The 24,878-nt window shown below is 42.2% G+C and overlaps 1 protein-coding gene across 2 annotated transcripts in view; it reads left to right on the top strand.

Annotated features, from left to right (window-relative positions):
• LOC106609059 (NHS-like 2) overlaps nt 1-24,878 on the top strand; it is a 148,655-nt gene that overhangs the window by 74,027 nt on the left and 49,750 nt on the right. The window contains exon 1 of one of the 2 annotated variants that reach the window (XM_014207430.3): nt 9,551-9,755. The exons of the other annotated variant lie outside the window; for it this stretch is intronic. Within the exon in view, the coding sequence (XP_014062905.1) occupies nt 9,608-9,755 (148 nt within the window). The 5' untranslated portion in view covers nt 9,551-9,607. Of the gene's footprint in view, nt 1-9,550; nt 9,756-24,878 lie in introns of those variants that run through there. 2 annotated transcript variants of the gene reach the window in all.

Genomic DNA, 24,878 nt, shown 5'->3' with positions numbered 1-24,878 from the left:
CAGTTGGCTTTTTCATAGCCGATCTTTGAGAGTATCTCTACCGCTCCTACTGTCTCTAGAGAGTTGAAAACAGCAGGTCTGGGACAGGTAGCACGTCCGGTGAATAGGTCAGGGTTCCAGCAGGTCTGGGACAGGTAGCACGTCCGGTGAATAGGTCAGGGTTCCAGCAGGTCTGGGACCGGTAGCACGTCCGGTGAACAGGTCAGGGTTCCATAGCTGCAGGCAGAACAGTTGGAACTGGAGCAGCAGCACGGCCAGGTGAGCTGGGGACAGCAAGGAGTCATCAAGCCAGGTAGTCCTGAGGCATGGTCCTAGGGCTCAGGTCCTCCGAGAGAGAGAAAGAAAGAGAGAATTAGAGAGAGCATATTTAAGTTCACACAGGACACCGGAAAAGACAAGAGAAATACTCCAGATGTGACAGACTGACCCTAGCCCCCCGACACTTAAACTACTGCAGCATAAATACTGGAGGCTGAGACAGGAGGGGTCAGGAGACACTGTGGCCCCATTTGATGAAACCCCCGGACAGGGCCAAACAGTTGGATATAACCCCACCCACTTTGCCAAAGCACAGCCTCCACACCACTAATGTACTTGTCCTCTTGTTCGTTTGTGCACCGGGGCCTCCCAGTCCTCTTTCTGTTCTGCTTTGTGCCAGTTTGCGCTGTTCTGTGAAGGGAGTAGTACACAGCGTTGTACCAGATCTTCAGTTCCTTGGCAATTTCTCGCATTGAATAGCCTTCATTTCTCAAAACAAGAATAGACTGACGAGTTTCAGAAGAAAGTTCTTTGTTTTTGGCCATTTTGAGCCTGTAATTGAACCCACAAATCCTGATGCTTCACATACTCAACAAGTCTAAAGAAGGCCAGTTGTATTGCTTCTTTAATCAGAACAACAGTTTAACTATGCTAACATAATTGCAAAAGGGTTTTCTAATGATCAATTAGCCTTTTAAAATGATAAACTTGGATTAGCTAACACAACGTGCCTTTGGTACACCTATGTATATATTCCAGAAAAATCTGTCATTTCCCGCTACAGTAGTCATTTACAACATCAACAATGTCTACACTGCATTTCTGATCAATTTGATGTTATTTTAACCTCTATGGGCTAGCGTCCCACCTACTCAACAGCCAGTTGAATCCTGTGGCGCGTTATTCAAATACCTTAGATATGATATTACTTCAATTTTTCAAAAATATGACTATTTTACACCATTTTAAAGATAGATCTCTCGTTAATCTAACCACACTGTCCGATTTCAAAAAGGCTTTACAACGAAAGCAAAACATTAGATTATGTCAGCAGAGTACCGAGCCAGAAATAATCAGACACCCATTTTTCAAGCTAGCATATAATGTCACATAAACCCAAACCACAGCTAAATGCAGCACTAACCTTTGATGATCTTCATCAGATGACAATCTTATGACATTATGTTATACAATACATGCATGTTTTGTTCAATCAAGTTCATATTTATATCAAAAACCAGCTTTTTACATTAGCATGTGACTAGCATGTGACTAGCATTCCCACCGAACACTGCCGGTGAATTTACTAAATTACTCACGATAAACGTTCACAAAAAGCATAACAATTATTTTAAGAATTATAGATACAGAACTCCTCTATGCACTCGATATGTCCGATTTTAAAATAGCTTTTCGGTGAAAGCACATTTTGCAATATTCTCAGTAGATAGCCCAACATCACAGGGCTAGCTATTTAGACACCCAGCAGGTTTAGCACTCATCAAAGTCAGATTTACTATAAGAAAAATGTTATTACCTTTGTTGTCTTCATCAGAATGCACTCCCAGGACTTCTACTTCAATAACAAATGTTGGTTTGGTCCAAAATAATCCATCGTTATATCCAAACAGCGGCGTTTTGTTCGTGCGTTCTAGACACTATCCTAAAGGCTAAATAAGGGTGACGAGCATGGCGCAATTCGTGACAAAAGAATTCTAAATATTCCATTACTGTACTTCGAAGCATGTCAACCGCTGTTTAAAATCAATTTTTATGCCATTTTTCTCATAAAAAAGCGATAATATTCCGACCGGGAATCTGCGTTTAGATAAACAGACAAAGGAAAAGAAAGCATTCAGTCGAAGCGGGCACGCGCCTAAGCCCATAGTACTCTGAGCGGCCACTTGCCAAAAGCGATAAAGTGTTTCAGCCAGAGCCTGCCTCGATATCGTTCAACGTTTTCCCGGGCTCTGAGACCCTATGGAAGACGTAGGAAGTGTCACGTTATTGCACAGATCCTGAGTCTTCAATAAAAAGAGCCAAGATGAAACACTACTTCTCAGACAGGCCACTTCCTGCTTGAAATCTTCTCAGGTTTTGGCCTGCCATAGGAGTTCTGTTATACTCAGACACCATTCAAACAGTTTTAGAAACTTTAGGGTGTTTTCTATCCAAAGCCAATAATTATATGCATATTCTAGTTACTGGGCAGGAGTAGTAACCAGATTAAATCGGGTACGTTTTTTATCCAGCCGTGTCAATACTGCCCCCTAGCCCTAACAGGTTAATGGACAATTTTTTTTATTTTCTTTCAAAAACAAGGACATTTCTAAGTGACCCCAAAATTTTGAACAGTGGTGTATGTGTTATGGCTTTACATCCCCTGCTATATTGTGGATAGATAGTTACCTGTCTAACAGAACACAGAGGGTGTTCTTTAATGGAAGCCTCTCAAACATCCAGGTAGAGTCAGGCATTCCCCAGGACAGCTGTCTAGGCCCCTTACTTTTTATAATCTTTATTGATGCAACAGTAGCTAAAATGGGGAGAGGTCTGTCCATAATAAAGCACTGCTCTACCTTCTTAACAACGTTATCAACAAGGCAGGTTGATAACGTTGTCGCACCTGAACTACTGTCCAGTTGTGTGGTCAGGTGCCAGCAAGAGGGACTATTGAAAATTACAATTGGCCCAGAACAGGGCAGCACGGCTGGCCCTTAAATGTACACAGAGAGCTAACATTAATAATATGCATATCAATCTCTCCTGGCTCAAAGTAGAGGAGACATTGACTTTATCCCTTCTTGTATTTGTGAGAAGTATTGACATGTTGAATGCACCGAGCTGTCTGTTTTAAATTACTAGCACACAGACCCATGCATACCCCACAAGACATGCCACCAGAGGTCTCTTCACAGACCCCAAGTCCAGAACAGACTATGGGAGGCACACAGTACTACTTAGAGCCATGACTACATGGAACTCTATTCCACATCAAGTAACTCATGCAAGCAGTAAAAACTGATAAAAAAAAACCAGATAAAAATACACCTTATGGAACAGCAGGGACTGTGAAAAGACACACCCAGGTACAGACACACGCATACACGCATGATAACATACTCACGATACACAGACGTACACATGGATATTGTGTTGTAGAAATGTGGTAGTAGAGTAATGGCCTGAGGGCCCACACTTAATGTGTTGTGAAATCTGTTGTGAAATGTATTGTAATGTTTTAAAAATTGTATATAACTGCCTTAATTTTGCTGGACTCCAGGAAGAGTAGCTGCTGCCTTAGGATCCATAATCAATACAAATCTAAATAGTAGTAGACTAGTTTGAAAATGACTGAACATGAATGAAAAGCCATATGGTATCAAAGCCCAAACAAAACAACATGGCAAATACTATTGTTTCATTGCAATTTTCACTGGCGGTCCCTCAGGTTGTGGCAGGAGGACACATATTTGGTTGCCAAAACTGTCTTCTTATCTTCAGCTGTTGCTTATGTACACACACACACACTCTCTCTCGCTCGCTCTCTCGCTCTCTCGCTCGCTCTCTCTCTCTCGCTCCCTTTTCTCTCGCTCCATCATTCTCCCTGCATCTCTCTCTCATATTTGGCTGCCAAAACTGCCTTATCTTCAGCTGTTGCTTATTTACATGCATATTCTCTCTCTGTCGCTCTCAATTTTTCAATTAAATTTGCTTTATTGGCATGATGTAACAATGTACATATTGCCAAAGCTTACTTTGGATATTTACAATATTAAAATAATAAGAATACAAATTGTCAACGGGACAACAGTAACAACAATAACCAAGGGTCAAAATAACCATACATTGAACAATAAGCATAGAGGACATGTGCAGGTTGGTTGGTCTGTCAGACACTGTCCCTCATCTTATGGCAGGCAGCAATGTAGTGCGCTGCCAACCCACAGCTCTCTGCGTCATCACCCAACAGGTTAGGCTTTTGCCTATCCTCATCAGAGAGGTCTTTGAAACCTTGAATAAGGGTTTTAGATTTGGGGAAATGACACTCTCTAATTGTTTTCAATTTTTGACATTTAGTCAGGAAATGCAGCTCTGTCTCAAGTTCTGCTGTTGTGCAGTGGTTGCACAGCCTTTCCTCTACAGGGAGCCAGGTTTTTCTGTGTCTACCCTTCTCAATGGCAAGGTTGTGCTCACTGAGCCTGTACGTTGTCAAGGTTTTTCTAAGGTTTTGATCAGTAACCATGGTCAAATAGTTAGCCATGGTGTACTGTCGATTTAGGGCCAGATAGCACTGCATTTTGCTTTGTGCTTATGCTTGTTTCCCAATAAGCAATGTCATTTTGTTTTGACTGTGTTGTAATTTGTTTTATTCTGATTGATTGGATGTTCTGGGCCTGAGGCTTCAGTGTGTTAGTAGAACAGTTTGTGAAGTCAGTCCCAGGACCAGCTGGATGAGCCCCAGGACCACCCATTTTTCTTAAGTCCCGAGATCGGTGTGGATGAACTTAACCGGCATGCACAGAGTCCTGACCTCAAACCCATCGAACACCTTTGGGATGAATTGGAGCACCGACTACGAGCCAGGCCTAATCACCCAACATCAGTGCCCGACCTCACTAATGCTCTTGAGGCTGAATGGAAGCAAGTCCCTGCAGCAATGTTCCAACATCGAGTGGAATGACTTCCCAGAAGAGTGGACGCTTTTATATTAGCAAAGGGGGACCAACTCCATATTCATGCCCATGATTTTGGAATGAGATGTTCGACGAGCAGGTGTCCACATACTTTTGGCCATGGTGTGTGTGTGTGTGTGTGTGTGTGTGTGTGTGTGTGTGTGTGTGTGTGTGTGTGTGTGTGTGTGTGTGTGTGTGTGTGTGTGTGTGTGTGTGTGTGTGTGTGTGTGTGTGTGTGTGTGTGTGTAGGTGTGTGTGTGTGTAGGTGTGTGTGTGTAGGTGGAAGTTTACAAACACATAGGTTGGCATCATTAAAACTCGTTTTTCAACCACTCCACACATTTCTTGTTAACAAACTATAGTTTTGGCAAGTCGGTTAGGATATCTACTTTGCATGACACAAGTCATTTTTCCAACAATTGTTTACAGACGGATTATTTCACTGTATCACAATTCCAGTGGGTCAGAAGTTTATGTACACTAAGTTGACTGTGCCTTTTACACAGCTTGGAAAATTCCAGAAAATTATGTCATGGCTTTAGAAGCGTCTGATAGGTTAATTAACATCATTTGAGTCAATTGGAGGTGTACCTGTGGATGTGTTTCAAGGCCTACCTTCAAACTCAGTGCCTCTTTGCTTGACATCATGGGAAAATCTAAAGAAATCAGCCAAGACTTCAGAGAAAAAATTGTCTGGTTCATCCTTGGGAGCAATTTCCAAATGTCTGAAGGTACCACGTTCATCTGTACAAACAATAGTACGCAAGTACAAACACATTGGGGCCACGCAGCCGTCATACCGCTCAGGAAGGAGGTGCGTTCTGTCTCCTAGAGATGAAGGTACTTTTGGTGCAAAAAGTGCAAATCAATTCCAGAACAACAGCGAAGGACCTTGTGAAGATGCTGGAGGAAACGGGTACAAAAGTATCTATATCCACAGTAAAACGAGTCCTATATCGACATAACCTGAAAGGCCGCTCAGCAATGAAGAGGCCATTGCTCCAAAACCACCATAAAAAAGCCAGACTACGGATTTCAAATGCACATGGGGACAAAGATCGTACTTTTTGGAGAAATGTCCTCTGGTCTGATGAAACAAAATAGAACCGTTTGGCCATAATGACCATCGTTATGTTTGGAGGAAAAAGGGGGATGCTTGCAAGCCGAAGAACACCATCCCAACCGTGAAGCATGGGGGTGGCAGCATCATGTTGTGGGGGTGCTTTGCTGCAGGAGGGACTGGTGCACTTCACAAAATAGATAGCATCATGAGGGAGGAAAAATTAAGTGGATATATTGAAGCAACATCTCAAGACGTCAGTCAGGAAGTTAAAGCTTGGTCGCAAATGGGTCTTCCAAATGGACAATGACCCCAAGCACACTTTCAAAGTTGTGGCAAAATGGCTTAAGGACAACAAAGTCAAGGTATTGGAGTGGCCATCACAAAGCCCTGACCTCAATCCCATAGAAAATTTGTGGGCAGAACTGAAAAAGCGTGTGCGAGCAAGGAGGCCTTCAAACCTGACTCAGTTACACCAGCTCTGTCAGCAGGAATGGGCCAAAATTCATCCAACTTATTGTGGGAAGCTTGTGGAAGGGTTCCTGAAACGTTTGACCCAAGTTTTAAACAATTTAAAGGCAATGCTACCAAATACTAATTGAGTGCATGTAAACTTCAGACCCGCTGGCAATTTGATGAAAGAAATAAAAGCTGAAATCATTCTCTCTACTAATATTCTGACATTTCACATTCTTAAAATAAAATGGTGATCCTAACTGACCTAAAACAGGGATTCTTTACTAGGATTAAATGTCAGGAATTGTGAAAAACTGAGTTTAAATGTATTTGGCTAAGGTGTATGTAAACTTCCAACTTCAACTGTATATACAGGGTTGGGGTGTAACTGATTTCATGTGGTCTGTTACATGTAATCTGATTACAAAAAACTGTACCTGTAATCAGATTACAGATACTTTTTAAAAACTTCCGATGATTACTTCTTGGATAACTTTTAAATTTAGAAAGGATGTTTGCGGAAAAAATACATATTATGACATCTTTCAGTTTTCTCAATGACATTCAATTCAGCATTGAAAAAAAAGTGGAAGTTTGTTCCACCGGAGCGAGTCTGATCACAAGTCAGAGACCAATGTGATGATACACCAAATGCGTTTGATGGATCCTTTTTGTCTTCTTCGAATGCCTCTTAATAGGAAAGTAACTGAAAGTAATCAGATTGTTTCGGTAATCTAAAAGTTTCATTACTGATAACAATTTTGGATGGGTAACTGTAACGGATTACATATAGAAAGTAACCTACCCAACCCTATTATATATATGGCTGACTGTAGGTTATGCAGTCTCTCTGTGATTCCATCTCTCTCTGCTGCTATACAACGGTTTTCCAGAAGATGATGATGATGATGATGATGAACCTGATAGCTGCGTGTGTTTGTTAGTGACCGGTTGTGAAAAATGCCTTCTCTGCGTCTTACTCACGCACGCGCACACACACCGCACTGCTCCCACTAGCAAACAAACAGTCACACGACTTCCATTTTAGATTTTCTCAGACCAATTTAATCTCTCATCCACTGTGTAGCCAGCACCCTCCAGAGATGGATGGTGAGGGAGGGATGGATGGTGCAGGGAGGGCAGGAACGAGTGGGATTGAGTTGAGCTGGGACGATAAATCGAAAACTAGCGACACCGACCATTCCGATCACTTATCGCAGGCATTTTGCTGATATCGTTCACTACGATAAATAGCCTATTCTAGAGAAAGTTGACATTTGAAATGAAATAAGTTTGCTAATATGGATGATTTGTTAACGGGACAATTGATGGCTACAACCATCAAACTACAATAGTAGTAGTAGTAGTTTAAATGATAATTAAAATACATTAACGTTATAAACTTATGGTTCTATTTATCGTTATTGTATCAATTCAGTCAATTTATCGCGATATCGCACAGCTCTATGAATGAGAATGAGTGTGTGAGTGACAGAGCAGGCTTCTGTTGCTATGGCAACATTCAGGTGTTAAAGCAGGTTGAATGCCGAATGGTTCTCTGCTGATGACTGGTGTGTTTGTGTGTGTGTGTGTGTATGTGTGTGTGTGTGTGTGTGTGTACATTTGTTCATTTGTGTGTGTGTGTGTGTGTGTGTGTGTGTGTGTGTGTGTGTGTGTGTGTGTGTGTGTGTGTGAACATGAGGTCATGTGTATCTATATGAGAGACAGTCTGTGTGTGTGTCCTTGGTCACCTGGTCTATGTGCTGCAGACATAGAGGGTGTGTCATAGTGTTATCCCATCAGACATCGACGGCGGGAATGTAAATAGCAGGAATGTAAATCCACTGTCTACTGACTGTTAGGGAGTACATTTGACTGTGTGTGTGTGTGTGTGTGTGTGTGTGTGTGTGTTAGTGAGTTTGTCCCATAGTGCCAGTAAGTGAGTTGTTTTTGTACAGATTCCACCATGGATGTATACAAAATGCTGCCTGTATGCCATAGGCTACAACCACAATAACGGTATGATCTATCATATCCTTTTATCTTAGGGGTGAGGAAGGGAGAGAGGGGGGGGAGAGGGGGGGGGGAGGTATAGTTCAGGGTGTTATGTGTTCTTAGAGAGACTGTTGTCTTCTGGCTGTCTGTCCCTCTATCCTTCTCTCTCTCTCTCTCTCTCTCTCTCTCTCTCTCTCTCTCTCTCTCTCTCTCTCTCTCTCTCTCTCTCCTTTTCTCTCCTTTTCTCTCGACTGATGCACTTTACATGCTCTTGAAAGCGAATACATTGGCAATACTTATATTATCTATACTGACCAAGTCTTAAGCTTCAATATTTCTTCATACGACACACACACGCACACACACACGTAGAGTCAGAAGAATAAGATTATCTGCTGATTACTCAGACATGCTTTTGGTGTTGGCTGTAGAAAGCGCTGATTGTAGAGGCTTCAAAGAGGAATTTCACAATTAACTCACACACACAGAGTTAGCCACTTTAGTTTGGTTGGTAAAGTTCCCCCAACGTTCTCATCTGTGTGTGTGTGTGTGTGTGTGTGTGTGTGTGTGTGTGTGTGTGTGTGTGTGTGTGTGTGTGTGTGTGTGTTTCTATGTGGCTACCGGCCCTGTGGTGTGGATGCACGGTAAATCCTGCAGACACACACACACCGAGTTATTATCTGTTAGTTTGGATGTTTTTGCTTCTTGGCGTGTTCTTTTGGTTTTACATCCATGGTTTGATTCTTGTTGTGGTCATGTTTTTCCAACACGCTCATAAGTGAACGTGTGTGTGTGTGTTGCGTGTGTGTGTGTGTGTGTGTGTGTGTTGCTTGTGTGTTTTTATGTGGTGTGCTCACATGGTCATTCCTGCGGACACACACACCCAGGTTCCCTATTGGCCAGTTATCCGTCACCTCCAGTGTGCTCAGGAAATGGTTCAGGAAAGGGTTAAAGAGGAAGGGAAGGAAAAAGCAGTGCAGCGATGACAATGGCCACAGAGGGAGGGAAGGGGGAGGATGGGGGGAGGAGAGGGGGAGACAGGAGGGGAGGGTGTGAACAGAGCCGGCACCATTGACTTCCTCTCTTTCTCCCCTCGACGTACTAGAGAAATCTCTCTCCTCTCTCTCTCATTCTTGCTGACACTCCTAGCTTCAGTCAGTTAATGACTCACAAGACTTACCTCAGAGTCTGGAGCGTCTCTCTCTCTCGTTCTCTCCCTCTTCCCCTCTCGCTTCCCGTTCCCACTCCTACTGAATCAGTAAGTGTGGAAGCAGACATGGAGAAGCTGGAAGTTTTACGGACCAGGTCAGGTAAGGCTGCCTGGGAATGTAGGGATTTCGGAATCGGCGCTTGGAACAACCTAGCACGAGGAGTAGGGTGTTTGTCATTATAAGAAACGCTTAGGAATGTTAGCTTATTTGAAAGCAGCAGCGTGTGTTTCTGTGTGTGAGTGTGTGTGTTGCAGTCAAACTGTGGATCGGAGTTGGAAAGACCCAAAAAGCTGTAAGAAGTCATGTGTTTGCTGTTATATTGGACTTCACCACTAAATGGCATGACATGAGCCTTCTGTCTTCTTATGTGAAATCTAGCACTTCACCTCTCATGCCAAGATGAGAAAAGCTGAAATGTTGGCTGTAAGCTTTATTGTATACATGAGAAACAGTGGCGTGTCGTGAGATCTCCTTTCTTGTACAAGTCATGCAAGGAAAAGGAGTCAGCGTCTCATTGATCGGGAATGAGAGTTACGATGCCAAGATATGAAACACTGCTGGCCCTGAGAATGTGTGTTTGCACAGAGGAGTATCAGTGAGGTAAGGGCAATTCCACAGTGACGGAATTACAGCTTTGACTCAGTTTTTTCCCTTTAAAGTGTATGCCAAACAAAAACAGTTGATTTCAAAGTATAACAATTTCCGCAGAAAAATTTACAAAAACGAATTTAGTGGAATAACAGTGCAGATGCAAATTTTGGTAACGAAATTACGATAAAATCTCCCTCAGGATTTTATGCCACCATGCTTAATAAAACCTAAAAAGTTCAATATCTGCTCCGAGTTAACTTCTCTACGTAACAGCCAGTGGAATCCTGTGGCGCGTTATTCAAATACCTTAGAAATGCTATTACTTCAATTTCTCAAACATATGACTATTTTACACCATTTTAAAGACAAGACTCTCGTTAATCTAACCACACTGTCCGATTTCAAAAAGGCTTTACAACGAAAGCAAAACATTAGATTATGTCAGCAGAGTACCCAGCCAGAAATAATCAGACACCCATTTTTCAAGCTAGCCTCTATGGGCTGTCCCACCTGTGGTGCACTCCATCAACAGCAGGTGCATTTCAAGAGCGGCAAATTTGAATCCAAATAAATGTCAAAATTCAAATTTTTCAAACATACAACTATTTTACACCCTTTGAAAGATAAACATCTCCTTAATCTAACCACGTTTTACGATTTCAAAAAGGTTTTACGGCGAAAGCATAAATTTAGAGTATGTTAGGACAGTACATTTACAAGAGTTGTGTGTAATGTTTTGTCAATTCAAAGACAGGGTCACCAAAACCATAAAACCAGCTAAAATGATGCACTAACCTTTTACAATCTCCATCAGATGACACTCCTAGGACATTATGTTAGACAATGCATGCATTTTTAGTTCTATCAAGTTCATATTTATATCCAAAAACAGCGTTTTACTATGGCATTGATGTTGAGGAAATCGTTTCCCTCCAATAACCGGCAGTCAAGTCAACACCACAAATTAAATAATTAAAATTAGAAAACATTGGTAAAATATTATATTGTCATTTAAAGAATTATAGATTTACATCTCTTGAACGCAATCAACTTGCCAGATTTAAAAATAACCTTACTGGGAAATCACACTTTGCAATAATCTGAGCACTGCGCCCAGAAAAATACGCGTTGCGATACAGACTAGACGTCATGTTGGGGAGATCTAAAATCGAAAATACTATGTAAATAATCCATTACCTTTGATTCTCTTCATCAGATGTCACTTCCAGGTATCACAGGTCCATAACGAATGTAGTTTTGTTCAAAAAAGCTCATCATTTATGTCCAAAAATCTCCGTCTTGTTAGCACATGATCTAAGCCAGCCGGACTTCTCGTCATGAACGAGGGGAAAAAATATATTTACGTTCGTTCAAACATGTCAAACGTTGTATAGCATAAATCATTAGGGCCTTTTTTAACCAGAACATGAATAATATTCAAGGTGGACGAAGGCATACTCTTTTATAACGTATTGGAACGAGGGTACCCAACATGAACTCGGAGGCCAGGTGTCTAATGGGCCATCATCGTTCCATGGCTCTTGTTCGGTCAGATCTCCCTCCAGAAGACTCAAAACACTTTGTAAAGGCTGGTGGCATCTAGTGGAAGCAATAGGAAGTGCCAAAATATTCCTCAGCCCCTGTGGTTTTCAATGGGATAGGTTTAAAGGTAATACAACACATCAGGTATCCACTTCCGGTCAGAAAATGTCTCAGGGTTTTGCCTGCCAAATGAGTTCTGTTATACTCACAGACACCATTCAAACAGTTTTAGAAAATTTAGGGTGTTTTCTATCCATATGTAATAAGTATATGCATATTCTAGTTACTGGGTAGGAGTGGTAACCAGATTAAATCGGGTATGTTTTTTTATCCAGCCGTGTCAATACTGCCCCCTAGCCCTAACAGGCTAGCATATAATGTCACAAAATCCCAGAAGACAGCTAAATGCAGCACTAACCTTTGATGATCTTCATCAGATGACACACCTAGGACATTATGTTATACAATGCATGCATGTTTTGTTCAATCAAGTTCATATTTATATCAAAAACCAGCTTTTTACATTAGCATGTGACGTTCAGAACTAGCATACCCCCCGCAAACTTCCGGTGAATTTACTAAATTACTCACGATAAACGTTCACAAAAAGCATAACAATTATTTTAAGAATTATAGATACAGAACTCCTCTATGCACTCGATATGTCCGATTTTAAAATAGCTTTTCGGTGAAAGCACATTTTGCAATATTCTAAGTAGATAGCCCGGCATCACAGGGCTAGCTATTTAGACACCCAGCAAGTTTAGCACTCACCAAAGTCAGATTTACTATAAGAAAAATGTTATTACCTTTGGTGTTCTTCGTCAGAATGCACTCCCAGGACTTCTACTTCAATAACAAATGTTGGTTTGGTCCCAAATAATCCATTGTTATATCCAAATAGCGGCGTTTTGTTCGTGCGTTCAAGACACTATCCGAAAGGGTAAAGAAGGGTGACGAGCATGGCGCATTTCGTGACAAAACATTTTTAAATATTCCATTACCGTACTTCGAAGCATGTTAACCGCTGTTTAAAATCAATTTTTATGCCATTTTTCTCGTAAAAAAGCGATAATATTCCGACCGGGAACCTGCATTTAGGTAAACAGACGAAAGAAAATAAAGTATGGGGTCGACTCGGGCACGCGCCTAAGCCCATTGTCCTCTGATCGGCCACTTGCCAAAAGCGATAATGTGTTTCAGCCTGGGGCTGCCTCGATATCATTCAGCTTTTTCCCAGGCTCTGAGAGCCTATGGGAGCCGTAGGAAGTGTCACGTTACAGCAAAGATCCTCAGTCTTCAATAAAAAGAGCCAAGATGAACAACAACTTGTCAGACAGGCCACTCCCTGTTCAGAATCCTCTCAGGTTTTTGCCTGCCATATGAGTTCTGTTATACTCACAGACACCATTCAAACAGTTTTAGAAACTTTAGGGTGTTTTCTATCCAAAGCCAATAATTATATGCATATTCTAGTTACTGGGCAGGAGTAGTAACCAGATTAAATCGGGTACGTTTTGTATCCGGCCGTGTCAATACTGCCTCCAGAGCCCTGCATGGGCATACATTTTAAGGCCTATCCATGCCCGTGACATTAAGGCCCTACCGTACCCAGGCCTGATTGCTTCTGCCAAATTTAAAGCCCGGCCCTGCACGAAATCAGAAATAACCTCCTCAGTTAGTAAATCCATTAGCTGCTCCTCTCTCTGTCACTCACTCCCTGCGCGCAGGCAGCTCGATCTGCATGCACTCTGCCCAATGGCGGCTCTTCGTCGATGAGTATCCATAGTAACGGCTCGGCTTGGGCTGCTCTGCTCAATGACAAGACATGAGAGAGCAGTGATCTGTTTTTCGTCACTCTAAACTCCGACAAAACATTATTTCACGAAAATAATAATCTCTCCTGTTTTTATATTTGACGAGGATGAAGCACTTCTGTCAGCATGTTGTGATCTTCGTCAGATATGACTGTACTGTGCAGCAGAGCACAAACAAATGGCTCAGCTTCAAAATGTTAGTGATCAATTTAGTCATACCCAAGACCTACCCGTAACCTAGTTATTGATGGAAAAAAACAGGGCCTGCCCGGCCCTAACCCAATGTATAGTGTCGGGGCCCGTCGGGCTCGGGTTGGAAAGCAGAGCTCTAAAGTGGATTTACACCCGGTAACAGAATTACGATAACGGAATAACATCATGGGTCCCTGATCTGTACTACACAGAAATTCATCATTATGGATATGAATGTCCTTCTCCTCATGTTTCACACATTTGGACATCATAACGCAGCTCAGCAAAGCACAGTACAGAGCAGTACAATACAATGCAATACAATACAATACAGCAGAGTAGGGTAGAGTTCAGTACACTGGAGTCCAGCACAATACAGTAAAGTATAATTCAGTACAGTACGATATACTGTACTCTACTATATTCTACTTTTCTTTACTGTATTGTATTGTACTGTTCTCTACTGTGCTCTATTCACTGTACTGTACTATTCAAACTGGTGAAACATACATCTATGATAGGTTCAGATTTGGACCGGTCTGTCTGTGGACATTAACATCAAGGCCAGGGTGAACTGACCAAATTTCCACTACTTTTCAACGTCCATGGCTGTCCGGTGTCGGTCGGTGCTCAGTGGGTAAGGATGCTGGTTACAGTAAATGGAAAGAGAGGGGGCTCATGGGTAGGTGTCAGTAGGATCCCGGAGAGGTGACATTAACTGGAGAGTGAGAAAGGCAGAGAGAGCGAGAGAAAATAAAGATAAAAGTTATGAGCTTCCAGTGGAAGGGAGGACAGTACCAGGTGACACAACTGTGTTATGTGACTGTTTTGACCAATTCAGCTGCAGTAATTCCATTACTGATTTTTGGTGACGGAATTACGAGAATAATTCATACGAAAAATATGATATCAGTAATATCACTAAAACTAATTGATAGATCTACTATTACTTGTTACTTCTGTGAGCTTTCCTCATGAGGGAGAGAAATTCGAAAATATCTTAAAGATATGTGGTTTTGCACAAGGCAATACTTAAACAATTTCTCAAACTATATTACCGTAATTTCCGGACTATTAAGCGCACCTGAATATAAGCCGCACCCACTGAATTAAAAAAAAAGTAGTATTTTGAACATAAATAAGCCGCACATGTCTATAAGCCGCAGGTGCCTACCGGTACATTGAAACAAATGAACTTTACACAGGCTTTAACGAAACACTGCTTGTAACAAAAAATAAAAAATTAGTAGTAAGCTTTAGTTGTCTTTTTGCACTGAGTCAATTCCTCACGCTGCTGTTTCCAACGTCTTATCGTCGACTCATTAAGACCAAGCTTCCGTGCAGCAGCTCTATTTCCTTTTCCAACAGCCAGATCAATCGCCTTCAACTTGAAAGCTGCATCATATACATTTCTCCGTGTCTTTGCCATGATGAGGGTGACAAAATGACTACCGTAATCAGAATGATGGGAAGTTTGAGAGCGCTCGATTTAATCTAAACAGTAAACAAAAAAGTTGTTTGACCTTAACCCGTTCGGCAATTTCATTGGTCTAATGAAAGCTTCATGCCGCCAAAAAACTGAGCACGTCACAGAATGTGTTTTTTTGGCAAAAAAAAAATTGAAAGCGGAAAAATCCATATATTAGCCGCGTCATTGTTTAAGCCGCGAGGTTTAAAGCTGGGAAAAAAGTTGCGGCTTATAGTCCGGAATTTACGGTAGTTGGCAGGGGTCTTTACGTCAACATGATTGTGTTTTTATGTATTTCTGATACCTTTTCAGACGTTTTCTAGGAGATGTTAAGATCTGTTTTCCATATGTTTATCCAGAAATCAAAGCCTTTACTTATGTCTAATTTTTAAGATAGATACATTTTTCAACCCTTTTCCATGCCTTCATTTCCTCAAAATATAGACTCTTAGCTTTCATTTGACACCCAACTGGATAGGTTCCTATGAACGTCACGTGTTGGTGCTCATGGGTCCTTTTCAATGGAAATGTCCTCTCTCTCTCTCTCAAATTTGTCACATGCGCCGAAATACAACAGGTGAAATGCTTACTTACAAGCCCTTAACTAACAAAAAATATTTTTTTATTAAAGAGCAGCAGTAAAATAACAGTAGCGAGGCTATATTCAAAAGTGACTATGCATAGATAATAAGCAGAGAGTAGCAGCAGGGTAAAATAGGGGGTGGGGGGAGACGATGCAAATAGTCTGGGTAGTCATTTGATTAGCTGAGGTAATTGAGGTAATACGTAGGTAAAGTTCAAGTGACTATGCATAGATAATAAACAGAGTAGCAGCAGCGTAAAATAGGGGGTGGGTGTGGGGGACAATGCAAATAGTCTGGGTAGCAATCTGATTAGCTGTTCAGGAGTCTTATGGCTTGATGATAGAAGCTGTTAAGAAGCCTTTTGGACCTAGACTTTGCGTTCCGGCACTGCTTGCCGTGCGGTAGCAGAGACAACAGTCTATAACTAGAGTGGCTGGAGTCTTTGAACATTTTTAAGGCCTTCCTTTGACACTGCCTGGTATAGAGGTCCTGGATGGCAGGAAGCTTGGCCCCAGTGATATACTGGGCCGTACGCACTACCCTCTGTAGTGCCTTGCGGTTGGAGGCCGAGCAATTGCCATACCAGGCAGTGATGCAACCAGTCAGGATGCTCTCGATGGTGCAGCTGTAAAACTCTTTGAGGATCTGAGGACCCATGCCAAATCTTTTCAGTCTCCTGAGGGGGAACAGGCTTTGTTGTGTCTTGGTGTGTTTGGACCATGATAGTTTGTTGGTGATGTGGACACCAAGGAACTTGAAGCTCTCAACCTGCTCCACTACAGCACCGTTGAGAATGGGGGCGTGCTCGGTCCTCCTTTTCCTGTAGTCCACAATCATCTCCTTTGTCTTGATCACGTTGAGGGAGAGGTTGTTATCCTGGCACCACATGGCCAGGTCTCTAACCTCCTCACTATAGGCTGTCTCATTGTTGTCGGTGATCAGGCCTACCACTGTTGTGTCGTCGGCAAACTTAATGATGGAGTTGGAGTCGTGCCTGGCCATGCATTCATGGGTGAACAGGGAGTACAGGAGGGGCTTGAGCATGCACCCCTGAGGGGCTCCCATAGTCCCAGGGTCCTTAGCTTAGTGATGAGCTTTGAGGGCACTATGGTGTTGAATGCTGAGCTGTAATTAATGAACAGCATTCTCACGTAGGTGTTCCTTTTGTCCAGGTGGCAAACGGCAGTGTGGAGTGCAAAAGAGATTGCATCATCTGTGGATCTGTTGGGGCGGTATGCAAATTGCAGTGGGTCTAGGGTTTCTGGGATAAATGTGTTGTGAGCCATGGCAAGCCTTTCAAAGCAGTTCATGGCTACAGACGTGAGTGCTATGGGTCGGTAGTCATTTAGGCAGGTTACCTTAGTGTTGTTGGGCACAGGGACTATGGTGGTCTGCTCAACATTTTGGTATTACAGACTCAGTCAGGGACAGTCACTCTGTTTTAGTGTTGTTTAACTTCTCTAGGGCCAGTGGGACGATTTCGTCCCACCTACGTAACAGCCAGTGGAATCCCGTGGCGCGTTATTCAAATACCTTAGAAATGCTATTACTTCAATTTCTCAAACATATGACTATTTTACACCATTTTAAAGACAAGACTCTCGTTAATCTAACCACACTGTCCGATTTCAAAAAGGCTTTACAACGAAAGCAAAACATTAGATTATGTCAGCAGAGTACCCAGCCAGAAATAATCAGACACCAATTTTTCAAGCTAGCATATAATGTCACATAAACCCAAATCACAGCTAAATGCAGCACTAACCTTTGATGATCTTCATCAGATGACAATCTTAGGACATTATGTTATACAATACATGCATGTTTTGTTCAGTCAAGTTCATATTTATATCAAAAACCAGCTTTTTACATTAGCATGTGACGTTCAGAACTAGCAAACTTCCGGTGAATTTACTAAATTACTCACGATAAACGTTCACAAAAAACATAACAATTATTTAAAGAATTATAGATACAGAACTCCTCTATGCACTCGCTATGTCCGATTTTAAAATAGCTTTTCGGTGAAAGCACATTTTGCAATATTCTAAGTAGATAGCCCGGCATCACAGGGCTAGCTATTTAGACACCCAGCAAGTTTAGCCCTCACCAAAGTCAGATTTACTATAAGAAAAATGTTATTACCTTTGCTGTTCTTCGTCAGAATGCACTCCCAGGACTTCTACTTCAATAACAAATGTTGGTTTGGTTAAAAATAATCCATAGTTATATCCAAATAGCGGCGTTTTGTTCGTGCGTTCAAGACACTATCCGAAAGGGTAAAGAAGGGTGACGCGCCCGATGCGTTTCGTGACAAAAAATGTCTAAATATTCCATTACCGTACTTCGAAGCATGTCAACCGCTGTTTAAAATCAATTTTTATGCCATTTTTCTCGTTAAAAAAGCAATAATATTCCGACCGGGAAATCGTGTTTTAGTACAAAGAGAGAGAAAATAAAAACATGGTGTCGCCCCGTGCACGCGCCTCAGTCTGATGGTCCTCTGATAGACCACTTACCAAAGGCGCTAATGTTTTTCAGCCAGGGGCTGGAATTACATCATTCAGCTTTTTCCCGGGTTCTGAGAGCCTATGGGAGCCGTAGGAAGTGTCACGTTACAGCAAAGATCCTAAGTTTTCAATAAACAGAGCCAAGAAGCCCAAGGAATGGTCAGAGAGGGCACTTCCTGTACAGAATCTTCTCAGGTTTTTGCCTGCCATATGAGTTCTGTTATACTCACAGACACCATTCAAACAGTTTTAGAAACTTTAGGGTGTTTTCTATCCAAAGCCAATAATTATATGCATATTCTAGTTTCTGGGCAGTAGTAATAACCAGATTAAATCGGGTACGTTTTTTATCCGGCCGTGTAAATACTGCCCCCTAGCCCTAACAGGTTAACTAGTATGGGCTATGTGGGACGCTAGCGTCCCACCCGCGGTACAGCCAGTGAAATAGCAGGGCGGCAAATTCAAAACAACAAAAATCTCATAATTAAAATTTCTCAAACATACAAGTATTATACACCATTTTGAAAATAAGATTCTCCTTAATCTAACCACAGTGTCCGATTTCAAAAAGGCTTTACGGCGAAAGCAAAACATTTGATTATGTTATGACATCACCTTGACAAGAAAAACCACACAGCCATTTTCCAAGCAAGGAGAGGCGTCACAAAAACCAGAAATACAGCTAAAATGAATCACTAACCTTTAATGATCTTCATCAGATGACACTCCCAGGACTCAATGTTACAAAATACATGTATGTTTTGTTCGATAAAGTTCTTATTTATATCCATAAACCCCATTTTACATTGGCGCGTGATGTTCACGCACATCAATTTACAAAAATACTCATCATAAACGTTGATAAACTTTACAACAGTTATTGAAAGAATTATAGATATACTACTTCTTAATGCAACCGCTGTGTCAGATTTTAAAATTGCTTTTCGGCGAAAGCACATTGTTCAATATTCTGAGTACAGAGCTCAGCCATCAAGTTACCCGCCAAGTTCTGGAGTCAACTAAACTCAGAATTAGTATTATAAATCTTCCCTTACCTTTGCTGATCTTCATCGGAATGCACTCCCAGGACTCCCACTTCCACAAGAAATGTTATTTTTGTTCCAAATACTTCATATTTATGTCCAAATACCTCCGTTTTGTTCGCGCGTTCAGGTCACTAATCCAAAGGCATAACGCGAGAGCGCAGAACCAGAGACGAAAAGTCAAATAGTTCCATTATCGTTCATAGAAACATGTCAAATGATGTTTACAATCAATCGTTGGGATCTTTTTAACATAAAATGTCGATAATATTCCAACCGGACAGTAGCGTATTCATTACAGAGGAAAAAGAAGGAGAGGCGCGCCAATGTGCCCGCGCAGTAAACAACTCACTGGTCCCAGGCAATCCACTGATAGACTGAGCTCCTATTCTCTGCCCAGTAACAGTAGACGGATGAAACAAGTTTCTAAAGGCTGTTGACAGCCAATGGAAGCCTTAGGAAGTGCAAAATGACCCCACAGACACTGTAGTTTGAATAGGGATTAGATAGAACTACAAGTCACTTCCTGGTTGGATTTTTTTCTCAGGTTTTGCCTGCCATATGAGTTCTGTTATACTCATATCGTTCAAACAGTTTTAGAAACTTCAGACTGTTTTCTATCCAAATCTACTAATAATATGCATATCCTACGTTCTGAGCCCGAGTAGTAGGCAGTTTAATTTGGGCACGTCATTCATCCGAATTTCCGAATACTGCCCCCGTCACTAAAAAGTTAACCCTTCTGTAAGACCATTACACTGTTGTACTTAAAAAGGCCAGAGGTGTTGTGGCATATGGCCAATATTCATTCCACAAATGTTGTTTTTCTTAGGCGGGAAAGTTAATATGTTATTGTTTTCAAGGTTGAAAGTTCTGGAGTGAGTAAACACTCTGCCATTCTGACAGATGGTCTTGTGATGTTTCTACCATAAAGCTGTATCTCTATGTATCTCTATGGTTCCTACTGAGCTAGGTCCTGTTGCTACAGTATGAATGTCAAGTCCCCGAGCGGATACCTCACAGTCACATGTTAATGGTGTGTGTGTGTGTGTGTGTGTGTGTGTGTGTGTGTGTGTGTGTGTGTGTGTGTGTGTGTGTGTGAGAGAGAGAGAGAGAATCCTACTGAAGGGCTTTCTGGGTGATGAGGGAATATACACTATTTGAATGTAGTTCAGATCTTTCACCTTGACCCCTGAACTCTAGGAATCCTTACATACACGTGTTGAGGTGACCGAGTTTGACTGGGGTCACTGCCTCTGTGTGTTTTGAGAGAGGAAACACACACACACACACTCAAACACTGTTTAGGCCCTTGGACGAGTAACAGTATTCCAACAGTACATTAGAACATTCCATTAGACCCCAGCCAATCATTATAATAACTCGAACTATACTATAGAACCACATACCACAGGCTCAGCTTTCACCATGTCACACTGCACTGAAGACAATGTGCCAGGAGTAGGACTAATGTGGCTTAAACACACGCGCGCGCGCGCACACACACACACACACACACACACACACACACACACACACACACACACACACACACACACTCTCTTTCCACGTCTTTCTGTCCTTCTTGGTAATTATCTATAAAAATGAATGGGATAGAAATGAAAGCTCATAGAATTTTTATGCAAACGAGTTTCTAAATGCAGCCTCATCACGCTCCTTAGCCTGACAGATATGACACTGAAGAAAGGATGGATGAGAGAGACCGAAGGAGAGAGACAGAGTTAAAGAGCCAATAGTAGGGATAGAGGAAGAGATTATGGAGGAGAGGAGGCTCGATGAGGGTTAAAGCAGGGGACAAGGAGAGGAGGATGGAGAAGAGTGCTTAGGAGGAGAGGTGTGTCTATTTCTGAATTGAGTTAGTGTGTAAACGATGGCTCTGACCTCCATGTGACACTCTCCCAGTGGTATCCCTATGTTTTGGCTCTGTCAGTCTGTGTGTGTGTGTCTGTGCTTGAGTGTGTGGTACCAGATCTTCTTTCTGTGGTCCCTCATGGCTGCCTCTGCCCCACCCTCTCTCGCTCTCCCGCTCCTCCTTTTCTTCTTTCTTTCTCCCTGTCTCCTCTCTCTCCACCCTTCCTCCCTCCTCTCACTCCATCTACCCCATCTACTCTTTCCTCTAATCATTCGGTATCTTCTCATTTCCTTTAACTGTCTCTCTCTCTCCTCCCTTTCTTTCCTCCCTCCTATCCTCCCCCTCCTTCTCACTTTCCATCTACCCCCTCCTCTAGTAATTCTGTATCTTTTAATTTTTTCTCCACAATTTTGTGCGGTCCAATTACGATCTTGTCTCATCGCTGCAATTCCCCAACGGGCTCGGAAGAGGCAAAGGTCAAGTCCTCCGAAACATGACCCGCCAAACTGCACTTCTTAACCTGGAAGCCAGCCACACTAATGTTTTGGAGGAAACACCATTCAACTGACGACGAGATCAGCCTGCAGGCGCCCGTCCCGCCACAAGGTGTTGCTAGAGCGCAATGAGCCACCCGGCCAAACCCTCCCTTAACCTGGACGACGCTGGGCCAATTGTGCGCCGCCCTATGGGACTCCCGGTCACGGCCGGTTGTGACAGCCTGTAATCGAACCCGGGTCTGTAGTGATGCCTGTAGTACCTTAGACCGCTGTGCCATTCAGGAGTCAGTTCTGTATCTTCTAATTTCCATTATTAACTGTATTCTCTCTCTCTCTCTCTCCCTCTCCCTCCCTCCCTCCCCCCGCTCTTCTCTAATCATTTAGTATCTTATAATTTCCGTTATTAACTGTATTGTCTCCAGGCTGTTGTCTGTAGAGAACAGTTTATCCCATCATGTCCTGTGTCTGAGCTGCGGTTTATATTAGGTGGGTGTGAGTGTGTGTGAGAGTGTGTGTCTCAACCCTGGCCTCCCTTTGTGTAGTTCAAGTGTGTGTCTTATCTATTTGACTTGGGTGTGGATGAGGATACTGGACTGCTCTCACTTTTGTCTGCGACTAGCTTGGAGCATAGATCTCGAATTTATAGAACATTGTTCAGTCCCAAGATTATTCAGTTAAAACAGAATTTCAGAATGTCATTCAAATTTACAATGTTTTTCAACGTTTGCAATGGTTCTCCATGTGATACCTAACCAACAAGCACCTTTTTGTGATAGAAATTCCAGATGAAATTAAGGTTGGTGTGTGAGTTCTATATATTGTATATCTACATCTGAGGTTTATTAGTCTTGTCTGGTCAGGAACTGGGCAGGAACTGGATGGAGAACTGCTTCCTGTCAACCTCCCGCCGATACAATGGGCTCTGGAAGTAGTGTGTGTGTGTGTGTGTGTGTGTGTGTGTGTGTGTGTGTGTGTGTGTGTGTGTGTGTGTGTGTGTGTGTGTGTGTGTGTGTGTGTGTGTGTGTGTGTGTGTGTGTGTGTGTGTGTGTGTGTGTGTGTGTGTGTGTGTGTGTGTGTGTGTGTGTGTTTGATGTGACTATACAAAGTTGCTGGGTCCATTTAGACTTAACTTTTAAGCTTCAATGACAGAAAAGCTGCTCAGTTTAGTCTTATCATCTCCCCTAGTAATAGGGGAACAAATCTTCTCTTAACTTTGACACTTCCACTCACAGCAAAATAGAGTCTTAAGTACTAACTGTTCTTTGGCTCGTGTGTGACTGGTCTCCCTGGGGCCATACTTGCGAACATTAGAAACAGTTTAAGTTCAAGGTTAAGTTTTAGCGTCAGCCTATTAAAATCGTCGACGTGGTATCACGTGATAGAATGCTACACTGTAGCTGGTTCCATCAGATAACATGTCACCAGGTTCCAGTGATTATTTCCCGTAACAACCTCCTCATCGGCCTATCAAAGATCTTAAACTTGATGTGATAGAACACTTTTCCATGAGTGCGTTCTTAATAGAAGTCAAATGGCATGATCTGCTATTCAACGTTATTAAAACACGAAGGTTCCTGGTATTTTTCGCCGTTTGCGGTAAGTTCGAATTCCACGTGAGGTATAGTTATTTCCTTTGAAATATGTAGAATTACATTTATTGTGATGGTGTGTTGAAAAGGGAATTGCAGACAAAACCTTCTAAATGAAGATGACAAATATATTTAATGAGGAGCTTCTTGAAGTTGCTCTTGCAGACCTACACATAGGCTACTGCTACAGGAGTGTAGCGTTAGTGATGCCGGAGCGACTCTCAGAAGGGTGCTCATTTAATGAAGTTTAGATCAAAGCAGAATCAATGTCTCGCAAGATCACTTAATGATGAATTAGTATTCTACACTGATCAAAAAATATAAACGCAACATGTAAAGTGTTGGTCCCATGTTTCGTCAGCTGAAATAAAAAATCCCCAAAATGTCCCATAAGCACAAAAAGCTTATTTCTCTCAAATGTTGTGCACAAATTTGTTTACATCCCTGTTATTGAGGATTATTTCTGTCTGTAATAAAGCCCTTTTGTGGAGAAAAAAAATCATTATGATTGGCTGGGCCTGGCTCGCCAGTGGGTTGGCCTGGCTGCCAAGTGGGTGGGCCTATGCCTTCCAAGGCCCACCCATGGCTGCAGCCCTGCCTACTCATGTGAAATCCATAGATTAGGGCCTAATGAATTTATTTAAATTGACTGATTTCCTTATATGAACTGTAACTCAGTAAATTCTTTGAAATTGTGGCATGTTGCGTTTATATAATAGCATATAACATTACTGTTAGACCAAAAACACCACTTAATTTCTTAGGTAGGCTACACTTACATGTACAGTACAATGTTTTATAAACATTATTATAATCATATACTTTGTCACATATGCCATATTTGATTCAAGCATCAAGGACTAGTAGTGAAATGTTTTTTCCAGGGCCGACAACTGACCCCAAACAGCCCCAAACAAGTAACCCCAAACAGATATCCCAAACAGGTGCCCCAAAGGACCCCAAACAACCCCAAACAGGTACCCCAAAGTAACATCAAACAGATATCCCAAACGACCCCAAACGGGTGCCCCAAATGACCCCAAACAGGTACCCCAAAGGACCCCAAACAACCCCAAACAGGTACCCCAAAGTAACATCAAACAGATATCCCAAACAACCCCAAATGGGTGCCCCAAATGACCCCAAACAGGTACCCTAAACAACCCCAAACAGGTAGTGAGAAAAGGACAGAGAAAAATAGATAGCGATAGAGGGAGAAAGAGAACAGAATAGAGAGAGGGAGAGAGACAGAGTGAGCGAGAGAGGGGGAAGGAGAGAGCAAAAGATAAGGAGAGATGGAGATAGTCAGAGAAGTCATGTTGATGCTAACCATTATTAAAAATGTTAATGTTCTCACAGTCGTTCAAAGGTCAATGTGGTCAATCTGTCATGACGTAAGCCTACAGGCATTGTGTTGTCTAAGGAACTCGTTTTGTTTGGCTACAGTTCTCTGCTCAGACTGTCAGCACCTTTTGCAGTAACTAGTCATGACATTAATCTGATGTCAACTGTAAAA

The sequence above is a fragment of the Salmo salar genome, chromosome 07 (assembly GCF_965601325.2).
Source record: "Salmo salar chromosome 07, fSalSal1, whole genome shotgun sequence".
In the NCBI taxonomy this organism is placed as follows: domain Eukaryota; kingdom Metazoa; phylum Chordata; class Actinopteri; order Salmoniformes; family Salmonidae; genus Salmo; species Salmo salar.
The sequence above is the reverse complement of the archived record's forward strand: the minus strand, read 5'-3'. Positions and strand labels throughout refer to the sequence as shown.